Here is a 15,992-nt window from a genome sequence, read left to right on the forward strand (position 1 = left end):
AGTGTGTGTGTATATATATGTATACACAAGAAGATAGTCCTTTATTCAGCATATGGGCCTACATACCAAGCCCAAAGCCCTCTACTCAGTGCTGATGGGCAAACGCTTCTAACAGATAAAACCTCCATTCTGAATCGATGGTCTGAACACTTTCAGACTCTTTTCAGCACCAACTGTGTAGTCCAAGACTCAGCAATTCAGTCCATCACACAACAACCAGTGAAATATGAATTGGATACTGCCCCCACTTTAGGAGAAACCCTTAAGGCCATACAGCAGGTGAAAATCGACAAGGCAGCTGGGGTTGATGGAATTCCACCCAAAGTCTGGAAATGTGGGGGCCTTGCTCTCCATGCTAAATTTCATGAGTTTGTGGTGTGCTGTTGGGAACCAGGCGAACTACCATCAGGCCTTCGAGATGCAGTCATCATCACTTTGTATAAGAAGAAAAGTACTAAATCAGACTGCTCATATTACCCTGGTATTACTCTGCTCTCCATTGCTGGCAAAATCCTGGCAAGAATACTCTTGAACAGACTAATACCTGCTATAGCAGAAGGAATGCTACCTGAAAGTCAGTGTGGTTTCAGAGCCAACAGGAGCACCACAGACATGGTGTTTTTTCTCAGACAACTGCAAGAGAAGTGTAGGGAACAGAACAAAAGTCTCTATGTAACCTTTGTCGACCTCACCAAGGCTTTTGGTACTGTGAGCAGAAAAGGTCTGTGGCAGATTTTGGAATGTTTAGGTTGTTCCTCGAAGTTCCTTAAAATGATCATCTCACTCCACGAGGATCAGCATGGCCAAGTCAGATATGGCGATGAACTTTCTGAGCCCTTTCTAATAACCAGTGGTGTGAAACAAGGCTGCGTTCTCGCTCCAACCCTATTCACAGTCTTTTTCAGCAGGATGCTCCAAAGGGCCACGGCAGACCTCGATGATCAGGACGGTATCTACATTCGATACCGTACTGATGGAAGCCTTTTCAACCTAAGGCGACTGAAGGCCCACACCAAGACCTTAAACCATCTTGTCCGGGAGCTGCTTTCTGCTGATGACGCCGCCCTTGTTGCCCACACAGAAGCAGCTCTGCAGCGTTTAACATCCTGCTTTGCAGATACTGCTGAGCTCTTTGGGCTGGAAGTCAGCTTAAAGAAGACAGAAGTTCTCTATCAACTGGCACCTCAGTAAGTCTTCCATCATCCCCATATCACCATTGGCCAATCAGAACTCAAATCAGTTCAGCAGTTTAATTACCTAGGCAGCCTCATCTCCTCGGATGGTAAGATTGACAGAGATAGACAACAGGTTAGCAAAGGCATAGAGAGCTTTTGGAAAGCTTCATAAAAGAGTTTGATGAAATAAACACTTGAAGAAAAGTACAGAGATCAGTGTTTACAGAACCATAGTGCTGTCCACTCTCTTATATGGATCTGAATCATGGGTCATCTACCACCACCACCTGCGTCTCCTGGAACGCTTCCAACAGTGCTGCCTCTGTACAATCCTAAACATCCACTGGTCAGATTATGTGACCAATACATCTGTTCTAGAACAAGCAGCAGTCACAAGTATTGAGGCCATGTTGCTGAGAACACAGCTGTGCTGGGCAGGGCACGTCTCCAGAATGAAGGACCAACCACTGCCTCCCTAAGATCCTGCTCTATGGTGAACTTGCCACCGGCTGCCACAAGAGAGGAGCCCCAAAGAGAAGATACAAGGACTCCCTGAAACAACATCTCAGCCTTGGCCATATTGATCATCATAACTGGTCTACTCTGACCTCCAGTCGGGAGGCCTGGAAACACACCATCTATAACACTGCTGATGCTTTTGAGAACGCACGCAGGATCACCCTTGAGGAGAAAAGACAAGGCAGAAAGAATCTTGCCTTGCAGAATATACCACCTAAGGAGTCTTTCTGCTGTACCTTTTGTAACCGGACATGTCTATCTCGTATTGGCCTTTTCAGTCACCAACGCTCTTGCAACAAATTTGGGTAGTGCCCTCCCCAAATCTTCATTTGCGAGGCCCAGCCATGATGAGTATTCTTACTGGCTATAACTGTGCTATATGTACATCTATATTTTTGCTCTAGCTCTGCTATTTGGTTTTTTTTTCTCTCTGAGAAGTAAGCTTTTTCGCTGGGTCTCAGGGACTTGGCAGGAAGCCAGGTCCAAACCAACACACGGCTGCAGCACAGGGCTTGCTGCTGTGCCACCTCCTGGGGTGCTGGGCCTGGGAGGACACAGGGGTCACAGAGTGGGGCACCGTGTGGGGACACAGGGAGAACTGTGGCTGCCCAGGCTGGAGAAGAGAAGGTTTTGGGGTGACCTTCCAGCCCCTTCCAGTGCCTAAAAGAGGCTCCAAGGGAGCTGGAGAGGGATTTTGGGTGAGGGCCTAGAGTGACAGGACAAGGGGGATAGCTTCACACCAGCAGAGGGCAGGGTGACATTGGCAGTGACCCTGAAATGGGGTGAGAAGGCTCAGGCAGCAGCTTGTCCTTTAGCCAAGGCGGCTTCTCCCAGGGAAAGCCCCATCCAGGGCTCAGCTTGTCCCACAAGCCTGGGGCCAGGGGTGCTGAGGGGGGAGCGTCCCGCTGCCTGCGGGACAGCCCAGGAAGGACAGGGTCGGCTCGGCACACTCAGCACCGCGCAGCTGAAGGACACCAGGGCTTTGGGCACGTTGTTGCAGCTTTATTCAGCCCCAGTCCTTTAGCCAAGGCAAGCTGCACCTCTGCCGGGCTCACGGCCAGCAGCAGCGCAGTGCTCGCAGGAGGCCTCTTGGTCTTTGCTGCACGCAAGGACTCCTCAGAATGGAGGTTGTCCGAGCTGCCAGGGAGCTGACAGAGATGTCCCAGTCATTCTCCAAGGGCTGAAGTGCTGTGAGGGAAAGAAACAGAGCCCAGATAAAACCCCCCGTCTGCAGAGAGCCTCTGGATTCCCGACAGACCACACTCCCCACTCACCACTCAGGATGTCAGCCTGACTCTCTGTGGTCTGCTCCCTCAGGCGCCGTGTGATGAGTCCTGGGCACAGAGCTCCATTAGCCCCTGCTCCCCAGCCTGCTCCCAGCAGCAGGGCCCCCAGTCCTCCCCTCCTCCCCCTCAGCAGGGCTGAGCCCAGGAGCCCCCAGAAGCTCAGGGCAGTGGGACTGAGCAAGGCGGCCACCAAGCCCCACTGCGTGGGCAGGGCTGGCAGAGGGAGGCAAGGCCCTGCCCGGGGTGGCCGGGGCTGGGGCAGCCCCAGGACTGCCCCTCGTTGCTGGGGTAGCCCCAGGACTGCCCCTCGTTGCTGGGGCAGCAGTGGCACAGGGGCCAGGCTGCCCCAGAGGCACCGCAGGGGCTGGCACTCACCGATGAACCTGACGGCCGCCAGGCGCACGTTGGCCTGAGGGTCCTGCAGGTAGGGCAGGCTCTGGTGGATGAAGTCTTCAGCCCTGCTCCTGCTCTTCTGAAGCTGCAGAGAGAACAAGGCATGTCTCTCCAGGGCTGTCACTGGGGCAGTTGGCTGGAGCAGTGCCTCCCGCCAGCACCCCCTGGGACGGAGAGGCCTCCCCTCCTGCTGGCTACAGGGAAGGGACAGGGGCCAGCAGAAGAGCCCCTGGGGCTCTGTTCTTGAGGGCAGCAACAGGGATGCAGCTCCAGGCTCTGCCCAGCTGCAGAGCCCCCAGCCCAGACATGGGATGAGGGCAGCCTTCCCCCAGCCCGGGCCCCTCAGCTTGTCCTTACCAAGCACGCTCCAAGCTCCCACAGCCGCTCTCTCTGCAGCAGGTGCTTGAGCGTCTTCCACTTCAGCAGCTCTGCGGCAGCAAGAAGGGCTTCCCTGGAGGCCTGCAGGACAGCATGAGCTCAGGGATGGCCCGGGGGCCTGGGCAAGGAGACATCTTGGCTCTGTTCCTGGGGGATCCTGCCTTTAGGAAGCTGGGACATGCCCTAGCCCAAATGTCTGGGAGCCTTTGGGGACAGCCCTGGGGGATAGGCGTGAAGGCTCAAAGGCCTGGCCTCTGACACAGCCTGTGGGGATGCCCCTGCTCAGGCCGTGGTGGCCACGGGCTGCTGCTGAGCCCTGCAGGAGCAGGCAGGGCCGGTGTTGCACAGGGCCGTGCCAGCTTCTCCGGCCCTGCTGGCGCTGGCTCCGCATGGACCTTCCCACGGGCTGTGCTGGGGAAGCGCTGCCCGCTGCCAGCTGCCCTTGCCCCGATGCCCAGGAGCCCTGGGGGTGTCAGCCCAGCCCTCTGTGTGTCAGGGCTCAGCCTTCAGCGCTGTACCTTGGCCACGCTGGGGACCTGGTCGCTCATGCGGAAGAGGAGAGGCACCAGTGCCCGCCACACCTCCTTCCTCATCCTCTTCTCATCCCTGCCGACCACCAACTGCAGCAGCTCCGTGAGCGTGCGGATGGACAGCTCTCGCAGCTCGCTGCACTCCTGGCAGGAAGCAGGAAAAGGGAGTTTTGCAAACAGCAGCTCCCTGCCCACAGTGCAGAGGGCCGTGATCATGGCTGCGGGGAGGGCAGCGGCTGTGGTCTCACATTCCAGAAGAAGCAGCACTGGACTGAACAGCCCAGAAGCCATCCCAGGAGAGCCCAGGGGAGTGGAGCTGGCTCCAAGTGCTGCTCGCAGGGCTGGGCTGCAGGGCAGCTGTCATTGTCCAGCGCCCATCTGAGGGGCTCAGGCTCCACCTCAGCCTTACCGAGTCAAAGAGGGGCAGGAGCCTCCCCACAAGCTGCACAGCGATGAAGCTGGCCTTGGTCTTCTTCAGCTGATGCAGAACGTTTTGCAAGGCCAGCAGGGTCTTCATCTGGGCATCTTCGCTGCCAGCTTGCAGGATCTTCATCATGCCCGGCAGGAAGAGTTCGATGTTTCTGGCCTGTAGAGAGAAGAGAATGTCCATTGGGTGAAGAGGGCCGTGCCTGAAAAGCTCCCAGGCAGCCACCCCAGGCCCCACCATGGCAGGGAGGGCGTTTGGAGCAGTCACCCCACGTTCTGAGTCCCAGGCCAGGCCAAAGCACTGCTTTCCACACAGCCCCAGCCCCCATTTGCCAACAGGGCTGCCCCTCACACCGCCCTGCTCACCATCTCGGCTCTCTGTGACAGCCCGACGAGCCCTTCCAGCAGCAGCCTGGCCGTCCTCTCGTTTGGACAGCCCTGATGGCTCTCGATGTCGGGCTCGTCAGCCAACTCCTCCCACTCAGCCTTCCTGGAGGATGACTGCAGGAGCAAACAGAGCTGTGAGGGGCCAGCAGAGCCTGCAAGGCTGGTGGGAGGGGACCAGGGCCTTTGGTGGTCACTCACAGCCATGGGCTGGGTGCGGGGGCCTTCTGCGGAGCAGTGGAAGCACTGTCTGTGCAGCAGGTTGGCAAAGCCCTCCAAGATCTTGGCCAGCGTCTCCGGCATGGAGGACATCAGCTCCCACAGCTCCGGCGCAGTGCTGGAAGGCAGAGCACTGTCAGCAGGGCTGCCTCAGCCACAGTGTTGTGGCCTGGAGCAGCCCCCAGAACCTCCCCCTTGGAGCCCTGGCTGCGTGTCCCTGGGGGCCCTGCCCGTGTGGGCAGGATGGGGCTGAGTGCGTGTTCCCCGTGGGGCTGGAGCACCGTGCTGGCTCTGGGCTGGCTGGGCCAGCTTTGGCTGCTGTAAAGCCAGACCAGCCAGCAGGGCTGGAAAGCGTGGGGGGATGGAGGGCCCGACTCTGCAGGCTGTCCCGCAGCATTCCTTGGCTCTGGCAGCCAGAGAGTCTTGGGGTCCCTTTCCCCACAGGGAACAAGCCCACCCTCAAGGCCATCAGGGCCAGTACCTGTCTCCTTGAAGAGCCGCCTTGCACAGGAGGATGACCACGGTGGTGGGGTACAGGTTGGTCATCAGGCAAAGCAGTGACTCCGCTTTCTCCCACGCTGCCTGTGTGCTGCAGTATGGCAGGCTCTCAAGGATGCTGCCGACGATCTTGGGCCCCTGCAGGGAATACAGGTGAGGATGGCACTGCCCCCGGAGTGCAGCCATGTGCTCAGTTGCCCTTCCCATTCCTCTCTGCTGCCTTGAGGTGGCTTGGGGGGCCCAAGTCACCTGTGCTTGGGAGGGAGGGATGCAGGGAGGAACAAGGCCCAAGAGGGCTGAAGGGCACAACAATGCAGCCACAGGCCACTTACGTCCGTCAGCCAGACGTCCGGGTCTTCCAAGGCCACATCCAGCAGGCTGCTGGGCACCTGCTGGTCGAGGATGCTGGCATCTCCCAACGCCTCGAGGGCCACGAGGATGACATCCGTCCTCTCGTGGGACTGCAGGTATTTTCCAAAGGTCTATGGCAGCAAGGAAGGAAGAGATGTTGCGCTGAGTGCCCTGATGGTGCTGCTTGGCTGAGCAGCTTGAGGGGCCCTGGCTGGACGTGCCCACCACTGCTGACAGCAGTGCCCACAGCAAAGCTGGCAGAAGTGCCTGCAGTCCCTGCATGGCAGAGGATGAGCAGAGAGGGCCCTCCTGCTGGGGGAGGAGGGCTCATGGGCACAGGCTGCTGGCCCCACCGAGAACCAGGGACTTGCTGGTGGCCAGGAGCACTGGAGCTCCTGCTGGGGCTGAAGCTGCTGCTGGGCCACTGGAGTGCAGCCCTCGTGCTGTCCCTGCTCAAGGATGGCAGGAACCCTCTCCCCAGGGAGCTGAGGGCACGCCAGCCCCACTGCTGCGGGGTCCTTTGGCTCACACCAGTGCCCTGCTGGTGCCACGGACAGGAGTCCCAGCAAGGGTGCAGCTCCTTACCTTGGCACAGTCCCTGGCGCTCAGAGAACACAGCGCGGAGGTGGTCACGGCTTCCCAGTGGACTTGGTCTGCTCTGTCCTTTAGCCTGGATTCGACTAAACACCGGGGCAAACACACAAGAGTCAGGAAGGCAGAGCAGCTTTGCCAGCAAGCTCACCAAACCTCCCTGGCATCTGCTGGCAAGGGGGCAGGACAGGAGCAGCCCAGGATTTCATGAGGGCATCAGGAACAGCTTCTTGCTATAGGCACTGGAGGGACCAGCCAGGGTGGGGGATCTGCTCTTCCCCACCAGGGAAGACGTGGCTTTGGGACAGGGAAGTCAAGAGGGGCTTTGGTTGTGGGGCCCAAAAACCAGCAGGCTGCAAGATCCTGAAAGGAAGGGGAGGAAGGAGAGCAGCAGCAAACAGATCCTGGCCTTGAGCAGAGCACTCAGCCTCTGCAGCAAAGTGGCAAGTGGGAAGCTCTGGGAAGCAGCTGGGAGGGGCAAAGGGGGTCAGGAAGCAGATCTATCAGGAGATAGAGTAGATGAAGCCCAGCACTGCTCTGCCTTTTTTACTTACAGATGAACTCAGCCAGGGCAAAAAGAGCATGGAAAGCTGCACAGCTTGTCTGTTCCTCGGAGAACCGGAAAAGGATGAGACGCCCCAGCAGCTTTCCTAGGAGCGGGAGCTGGATCTCCCCAGAGCAGACAGGTCCAGCAGTGCCTCTTCTGATGTTGGCATTGGCCTAGATGAGGGAGGCATGAGCAGAAGGGCTGAGGGCACAAAGGTGGTGCCAAAGCCCCCCTCCCAAGAGTCTGCCCAGGGCTGGATTCCTGGAGAGACCAGGCTTTGCAGAGCCCTGCGTCCCCGTCTCTCAGAGCAGCCATGTGGGCAGCAGCCCTGGCATGGAGAGCAGCAGGGATGGGGGCATGGCCTGGCTGGAGGGGGCCTGGTCCTTACCTGCAGAGTGGAATAGTCGGACAGCACACGGGTCAGCACATCGATCCTTGCCATGGCCCTCTCCCTCACAGCCTCTCTCTCGCATCTGGTGAAGTCCAGCAGCAGCTGGGACAAGAAAAGCAGCGGGTGAGCCCTGGGAGCAGACTCCAACACCAGCAGCACAGCTCCACTGCTGGGCCACGCTCGCCCCATCCATCAAGGCTTCCTCTCCCCTCCAGCAAAACCTGCAGTGGGGTGTCTGCCCCTGGATTCCCATCCAGGTCGGGCACACAGGCCCAGAGCCAACCTCATGGCCAAGGAGGAGGGCAGGTGCCACCCTCTGCAGCCCCTGTGCTCCACAAGAGCCTGGGGCCTGCCCCTGCTTCCCCACAGGAGGTGGGCACCCTCCCTGCAGGGCACTCTGCCTGTTCAGCACTGCTCTGGGCACCACTCAGCCAGCAGTGGGCAAACCCTCCCCTCCAGGCTGAGGAACAGCCCTGGGACCCCCTCCCTTTTTGCTTGTGCCAGACCTCCAAGATGCCCTGCAGCTCCTCGCTGACTCGAGAGGCCGGAAAGCTGAGCACCACTGTCCTCAGCATGCTGTCCATGGAGTTCAGGGTCTGCAAGGAACACAGAGAGCAGTGGCAGTCATTCTGCTGTTCCTCCCAGCCCCAGGAGAGCCATCTGAACCTCCTGTGCCACAGGAGGAGGAGGAGGATGCCCACACTTCCTGGGAGAAACATGGGCATAGACAGTCTTAGGGGGTAGAGCAGCCTGTGGCACGGGATGCGGCCAGGCCCATGGGAAAAGGACAGAGGCATGAGGGTGGGAAAGACCCTGCCCTGCCTGGGATCCCTGCTCCTGTGGCAGCATGGGGTAGCCAGGGAGCAGGCCAGAGGGGCTGGAGGCCCCTGGAGCTCACCCAGCACCTACCTTGATATAGAGGGCAAGATCTGCTTTTGGCATTTCCTTCTCTGCAGGCAGCCAGAAGACACTTGAGAAACACGTGCGGAGGAGGCTTTTGGCTTTGCCCTCCAGCGCTGTGTCCACCAAGCTGCAGGGAGAGGGCAGGACACGGGTTGCACACGGGTGCTGGGAGCAGCCCCTCGACAACTCGTGCAGGTGGCATTGGACCTCTGGGCCGGGGGGGCCGTGACAGATGGGCAGGTACCTCAATTTCTCCAGAGCCAGCATGGAAAGATGCCGAAGGTCTGTGCACAGCTGGTCCCTTGGCTCTTCTTCCAGCAGCGCCTGCAGAGCACAACCGGATGGCACCTGGCAGCTGCCAGCACCCAGGGCCTCCAGTCCCTGACCCGCCCCAGCGCTGTCCACACAGGCTGCCTGTGCCAGGGGGCTTTGCTCCCTTTGCCACATTGCCCAGAGTGCCCTCACCTTGATGTTCTCTGCCAGCTGGTACATGTCGCAGAACAGATCCAGGCCCTGGGTCAGGCCGTGGCTCAAGGCGCTTCTGCACAGCACGGAGATGCTCTGGAGAAATGTGGCCTTGTCTCTCTCCTCCTGCCAGCCAGGGGACAGAGACACAAACACGGATTGTGAGTGGGTGGACACAGCCAGCAGGACCACAGCACTGGGGGTGCAGTGCCCTGCGGGAGAAGCAGCCCTGCCCTGCCAGCACCCCTCCAGCAGCCCGGCAGCAGAGCCCCTGCCAGCAGACAGCAGCACAGCCGCCCTCCAGCTGGCCACAGTTACCTTGTTGGGGCTGGTGACAAAGGCCAGGATGGAATCAACAGCTTCCTGCTCCTCCTTGTAGATGGGCAACCAGCTGGCATCTAAGGGGGGAAAGAGCAGGGAGAGCTGCAGAGGGTCCAGCGAGAGGAGGGGGCAGAGGATATCTGCCCTCCACCCAGCTCTCTGTCCACTGCCTTGGCACAGCCTTTCCTTGCAGCTCCTGGCTGGAGGGTGCCCAGCAGAGGAGCTGCCATGCCTGGGAAAGCCCCAGTGCCCCGGGCTGAGGAAAGCAATGGCAGACAGGCAGGAAAGGCCCAGGCTCCCACAGCACGGCTGCCTCCTGCCAGCCCAGCTGGCCCTCGCTGCCCACACCCCAGAGCCCCTCTGCCCTGTCCTTCTTTGGGAGAGGCTGTGCTGGGGCCACGCTCCAGCCCTGAGCAGTCCCAGCTTTCAGGCAACATCATGGCTGACCCCCGAAACCCTCATTGTCAGCTGGCCAGGAAAGTGGGATCCCGGTGTGCTACAGGGTGTGCTGGTGGGCCCCAGCCCTGCCCAGCCCCACAGGGCCCCTCACTCACCGAGCTTGAGGGGCTGCATGGTGGTCACCTCGTAGGAGGACGGAAGCTGCAGACCTGGAGAGCGGCTCTCCTGGGAAGAGCTGTCTTCCATCCAGGCCTGCCTGGGGCAGGCGGGGGGTCTCCTCTCCATCCTGTGAATCAAAGAACACAGGGGAGCCTGCCTACGGAGGGCGTCCGAATGGTGGAGTCGAACACCCTCGGGAAAAATGCCGCGGCCAAATCGCCTCAGGCAAAGTGCCTCAGGCAAAAGGCCTCAGCAAAAGGCCTCAACCAAAAGGCCAAGGCAAAGCACCTCAGCCAAAAGGCGAAGGCAAAGCACCTCAGCCAAAAGGCAAAGGCAAAGTGCCTCAGCCCAAAGGCCAAGGCAAAAGGCCGCAGCCAAAAGGCCAAGGCAAAAGACCTCAGCCCAAAGGCCAAGGCAAAGTGCCTCAGGCAAAGCGCCTCAGCCAAAAGGCCTCGGCCCAAATGCCTCAGGCAAAAACGCTTCGGCAAAATGCCTCAGCAAAACGCCAAGTTCCCACGGGGCCACCAAGGGTCGTGGACAAGACGTGGACTGCAGTCGGGGGCTTCTCGCCAGCACCGCACTCCTCTCCTGTCCGGTCGCCGTCCTGACGGACACTGACCCACCGTGGGCCACGGTCGTGCTGAGCACACCTGCTGCAGTGGGTGTCACAAAGGGCCCCTCTGTGACCCGCTACCGGCCGCTAGCCACAGGTCCCAGTGCTTGTTGACATGGCACCTGCCCCCAGCAACGGGTCCCAGGGAGCCACCACGCAGGCTGGCACAGGCAGGGTGTCCCTGGGGACACAGGCCAGCCTCAGCCCTGGGCGCCCAGCTGCCCTCAGAGTGTCTCCAGGCCCCACTTTGTTCTCATGTCTCCTTGGGACATCCCAAGGAGCCCCATGTTCAGACAGCCCTGCGTGCCCCCAGGACATCCCTTTCCTGTCCCCACACTGCAGAGCCTGTCCTCAGAGCCCTTCAGTCACATTAAATGCATTATGTTTGCTCAAGCTTAACTGAAACCATGGCTTTTGTTGCATCTTCTCTTTCTCCCACTGACCAGCAAGAGTTTTTCCCCACTCAACAGCTCTTCCAGCACCAGGCTGCTCAGGAGCCCTCCCAAGGCCTTTGCCGCACCCCAGACCCCTGCGCGGCACCCCGAGCTGCCCCAGGGGTGGTTGAGTGACCCCGCCAGGCTGGCGGAGTCTTGAGGGGGGCTTAGGGATGAAGGGGGGAGGATGGCACCCAGGGAGATTCCTTGGATTCACCAAGGAAGGCCTAGACTAAACTACCCCAGGGATCCAGCTGGAAGGATCAGGCTCCTCAGCATGCTGGGAGCTGTCATCTGCTGGCACAGCCCAGCTGAGCGGCCGCATTGGTCCATCTGAGGGGCCAGGAGCTGTAGTCCTGCTGCTCTTGCCTCAGTTCTGTGTCTCTTCTATAGAATCAGACCAAAGAAGCCCCCAGAAGCCCAAAGGCCCGGGAACAGCCCCTCTCTGACAGCCCCAGAGGTGCCCGGAGCTGCCTGCCAGCCCAGCTGGCCCTTGCTGCCCACAGCCCAGAGCCACTCTGCCCTGTCCTTCTCTGGGAGAGGCTGTGCTGGGGCTGCACTCCAGCCCTGAGCAGTCCCAGCTTTCAGGCAACATCATGGCTGAACCCCGGGACCCCTGTGGGTCAGGAAAAATACACAGCTCAGGGGGGGCAACCCCTACAATAAATAACTCAGGTGGCCGTTGTTTTTCTGCTTTGCTTGATCCTGGAAGGCGCTGCTGCAGCGGACCCGTGTCTAAAGCTGCTCTTTCCAAGTCTCATAGTCCTGGTGTTCGCCTACAAAAAGTTGTTGAATTTAAAAAAAAAAGAAAAGATGTGGCAATGCTGTTCATGAAGCCTTCAGCAATCACCAAGAGTTCTGTTCTGCAGAGATTTCAACTATTTCCTAAATTCCACACTCGTGGCTTCAGGCCATGACTTGCCAGAGCAGTCCCAGAGCTGGCCACTGCCCAGAGATGCCCTGGGGCAGCTCCAGTGCCCAAGTGGGACAAGTGGCCCAGGGTGTGTGGGAGCCTTTTGGAGCAGGAGCTGGTGGGCAGGAAGGGCCCATCTGGGGAGGGTCAGGGAATCCCCCCTGCAGCCCTGCTGCCCAGGCTGAGGAGGGTCCTCTCCAGCCCACAGCACATCGTGTGCCCTTGGGGGCTGGGCTGCCAGGGCTGTTCCCAGGAACTGACTGGCCAAGGTGAGGAGTCAGAGACTGAAATGGTTCATGACTGTCCTGGGTTAAAAAGGGTTTTCCCCTGGAGTTGGAAAGTGGTTAACCCCAGGAGGTGGTATTCTTGGTGTTGACCCAATCAGCACCCCTGCAAAGTTAAACATATCACAACAGGCCAGAAAAGAAGAGATTACGTAGCTGAAACAAGAGCAGCAGCCATGGTCTGAGACCACGAGGAGAGAGGGGGGCCAGGGAGCCCTGCTGGGGGCCAAGACCCCCCAGCCCCCTGGCTGGGGCTGTAGAAACTCAGAACAGTGTTAAACTGGCTGAGTACTGTGGCCAAGAGCCGAGGGAGTTTTTCTCCACTGTGAGTGGGCAGCAGGAGCGGCAGCAGAGACAGCACCAAACAGAGAGCTGTGGCTGAGAGCCAAGAAGACAGTCAGCAGGAGCGAGGTGGCACAGAGCCAAGCTGAGAGACACAGAGATGCCCAACGGAGAGACAGAGCACCAGGCTCAGCAGAGATTGTTTGGGGTGAGCCTGGCTTTATTTCTCCAAACCCTTTGAGACCCCTCTTGGAAGGAGGGGGTGGACTTCCACTTGAAGGGAGTCCTTGAAATGCAGCAGCAACTAGAGAGAGAGAGAGAGAGAGACAGGCTGAGAAGCTCAAAGATGTCCTGGAGCTGGGCCAGGACAGCCAGGAGGAATGTGGAGGGGGGAAGAGGCCTTCCTGCCCCCCTTTGCCATGCTGACAGTTTGAGACGGAGCAAAGGAGCTCTGCTGGAACGCTTGGGGCAAAAACTGAACTGAAAGCCCTAAACGTTCTGACTCAGGAGGAACTTGAATCCCCTGAGGAAGGGAGTGTCAGGGGTGCCCAGTACCCCGTGATATGACTGTAGAGAGGTGAGTCTTGTCCCTGCTTTCGCAGTCCACGGGAGAGAGACATGCTGCTGGAGCTGAAGGGCCGAGGGGTGAGAGAAGACCCCTGTGTTGTAATGGAGAGATTTTCCAGCTACGACAAATCCAACTGCGACTGCTGCCTTTAAGAGGAGAGACACTGCTGCCCTGAAAGTGGAAAGGGTCTTTTCATCTTCCCTTCAGAACTTTTATTGGAGGGAAAGGAGGGATTTGATCTAATGTAAATATATTGCTTTTCCATAGGAGAGATAGTTAGAATTGTGTATATATTGTATTATAGTATTTATTTGTGTAAGTAATAAACTGTAATATAATTCCTTTCCCCCCATACTGAGCTGTGTTTTGTCTGAAAACCCTCTCACACTGAAACAAATTGGGGGGTGGGGGGCTAGGACTTGGAAATTGGATTTGTGAGGGTCTCAAACTCCCACAATGATTTATGCATTCTAGGATTGCCAGGGCACTTTTGCAGGCTGGGAAGAGGCAGCTGGACCCATCCCCCCTGCCAGTGCTGCTGAAGGTGTCAAGCCCTGAAAAGGCAAGAAGAGACGTGTTTCCCAGGCCCCTCACGGGAACTCTGCGCAGGCCCAGCAGACCTTGGAGGCTCAAGGCACGGCCCGGGACACCATCCATGGATATAATAACTCATAACTTCTTGGAGTGTGGGGGCTTCCCTCCCTTACCCCAAACGCATCAAGGCCACCACTTCAACTGACAGACATTGGAGCTGCAACTCCCAAGTTCCATCGCTGGACCCCGCGGGCAGTGACTACAGACATCTTTTCACTCTCATCTCTGCTTTCCCTTACTCTCCCTTACCCTTATCCTGCCTTTCCCATATGCATTTTCCCTAAAGGTTCTCTTTATGCCATATTGCTGAAGATGAGAGATATAGATGATAACACCCAAAATGGCAACATACCTGTTTACCTTTGAAACAAAAGTGTTCTAAAATAAACCCTACATATATATGTTTTCAAACACCAATTATTCAGTGTTGTTTCACTCTAATCCACCCCAAGGGATTTATTAATAAGAACCTGGTTACCCTTCCCTTTCTGGGGCGGGTGGTAACAGACCCCTGTTCTGCCTGGAAAAGAATCTGATGGGAAAATGCAAGCACTGCAAGCTCTCTGTGTGAGTTGCTGCTGGTGCCAAGGGGTTGGTTTACTGCTGAATTGCGCCAAACCCAACCTGGTTCCCCAGCCTTCCAACACACATGCTGCTTTTGGAAGCAGAGTTTGACAGATCAGCTGCTCACTGGCCTGGGAATATGTGACTGGAGATCCATCAGTGGATAAGCATAAAAGCCCAGGGCCAACTTTCATAGAGCAGATTCTTCCACAGACTGTTGAAGTGTGTGGAGCTTCTGCTGTGAAGCAGGGACACCTCTTGATGGTCACTGCCCAGAGGGTGAGAGAGAGATCTGCCTTGATTTATTTCTATCAGACCCCGCCGGGCCCTCCCCGCTTCCTGCCGGGATCGGACACCGCCGGCGGCCCCGGCCCTGCCGGGCTCCATCAGCCTGAGCAATTGCTGCCAAGGAGGGGCCGGGGGCTTCCTTTTGGCCTTCGTCTCCCTGGCGCTGGGGCTCGGCTTCTACCTGCGCCAGAAGGTGAGGGGGGTCCCAGGGGGTCGTGTGTCCCCCCAGAGCGTCTGTGCCCCCCCGGGGACCCCCCACCCCGGTGTCACCCCCTTTTCTCTCCCCACAGAACTCCTGAGCCGGTGGCGGCCGCAGCCCCTCCCCGGGGCCTCGGGCCCAGCCTGGACCCCTCCTGTCCCTGTGAGGATTTTGGGGGGGTCGTGTGTCCCCCCCTCCCCTGCTGCCACTCCTGATCCCAGGAAAGCTTCCCAGTTCTCCCCAGTCCTGGTTATTCGGGGGTACTGGGGGAGGAGCTTGGTGAAAACCCAAGAGGTGGAGCCAAGTTTGTGGGGGGCAGAATTGGCCCCAGGATCGATGGGGAATTGGGACCCCCCTGTATTCCCCCAATGTCAGCTTGCTCTGGAGGGGCTTTGAGAGGGCACCTGCCCCTCAAGAAAGCACCCAGCTCACCCAAAACCTCCACATAGCCCCCCAAGGACCCTCAAACCCACTCAAAGCCCACCAAGGACCCCACCCAACCCCTTTTCTGGGGGGACTTCTCTGGGCACTGGTGGTGCTGGGAGCCCCCCCAGCTGCGGGCAAGGAGCTCTCGGGTGAGCGGGGGGTGGGTGGGAAGGGGGAGGTTGGTGGGAAAAGGGGTGTCAGATGGGATAAAGAGGTGGTGGGACCCCAAACTGAATGGGAGGGGAGTGGGACACCCCAAAAGTGGAGGGAAGAGGGGTCTGAGGGGCTCTGATGGGAAATGGGTGGGTCAGAAGAATGGGGAAAGGGGATGGTGGGACTCCAAAACTGAGCATGAGGGGGCTGGGGAGTGGGGTGATGATGTGGAAGACATGAGAGAGAGGGGGCAAAAAGTGGAGGTTGGGACTCCGAAACTGATTTAGGAGGGCTGGGAATTGAGGTAATCATGAAAAAGTGGAAGAAAAAGGGAGAAAGTGGAAAAGGAGGGGTGGCCTGGTGGTTCCGATGCTTTCATGAGGGTCTTCGGGCACAGGGGGGTTGGCAAAGGGAGGTGTCCCCACTGAGCTCCCAACTTACTGTGGGGTGCTGGAGGCTGCTGGATCCAATCTCAGCCTTGGATTATGCCAACACTTTCAGTTTAGAGGAATTACAAAGGTGTGACTGAACCACTTTTGTCCCCCAGATTTTCAAGATGGCAAATCAGATCTATTGTTAGAAATTAATTATTTAGGGTTACAAATGATCAGACACTACATCTTTATCAGAATTATTTAGTGCACAATATAAACACTAAAACTACTCCTGATACAGGATAAGATAGGACAGTGCTCTACACTAAAGCAATTGTTGAAGCAATTCTACTCAAGCTGGCACA

The 15,992-nt window shown here is 58.1% G+C and overlaps 2 protein-coding genes and 1 pseudogene across 2 annotated transcripts in view; 1 reads left to right on the forward strand and 2 right to left on the reverse strand.

The window, feature by feature from the left end:
• The window catches only part of LOC135405598 (zinc finger protein 850-like), a 598,288-nt pseudogene that overhangs the window by 488,271 nt on the left and 94,025 nt on the right, over positions 1–15,992 (forward strand).
• Positions 1–15,992, reverse strand: part of LOC135406429 (zinc finger protein 665-like) — a 40,570-nt gene that overhangs the window by 13,238 nt on the left and 11,340 nt on the right. The window lies entirely within an intron of this gene.
• On the reverse strand, positions 2,676–8,305 carry LOC135405271 (uncharacterized). Its single transcript, XM_064639933.1, has 13 exons — positions 8,195–8,305; positions 7,686–7,790; positions 7,305–7,470; positions 6,745–6,839; positions 6,141–6,290; positions 5,792–5,946; positions 5,293–5,428; positions 5,074–5,208; positions 4,691–4,867; positions 4,270–4,425; positions 3,356–3,832; positions 2,969–3,028; positions 2,676–2,882 (listed from the first exon to the last, which is right to left on the reverse strand). Exons 1-11 carry the CDS (start codon positions 8,270–8,272, stop codon positions 3,716–3,718), a joined length of 1,470 nt encoding a protein of 489 aa, XP_064496003.1. The 5' UTR covers positions 8,273–8,305; the 3' UTR covers positions 2,676–2,882; positions 2,969–3,028; positions 3,356–3,715.

This window comes from Pseudopipra pipra, chromosome W (genome assembly GCF_036250125.1).
Source record: "Pseudopipra pipra isolate bDixPip1 chromosome W, bDixPip1.hap1, whole genome shotgun sequence".
NCBI classification, from domain to species: Eukaryota; Metazoa; Chordata; class Aves; order Passeriformes; family Pipridae; genus Pseudopipra; species Pseudopipra pipra.

Excerpts from the sequence above, each read along its gene's own strand:
- LOC135405271 (XM_064639933.1), bottom strand. The coding sequence starts at position 8,272 with ATGGACAGCATGCTGAGGACAGTGGTGCTCAGCTTTCCGGCCTCTCGA. Across the intron at positions 7,471-7,685 it reads CCGACTATTCCACTCTGCAG|GCCAATGCCAACATCAGAAG; the intron begins GTAAGGACCAGG and ends TCCCTCATCTAG. Across the intron at positions 5,947-6,140 it reads CGGACGTCTGGCTGACGGAC|GGGCCCAAGATCGTCGGCAG; the intron begins GTAAGTGGCCTG and ends TATTCCCTGCAG.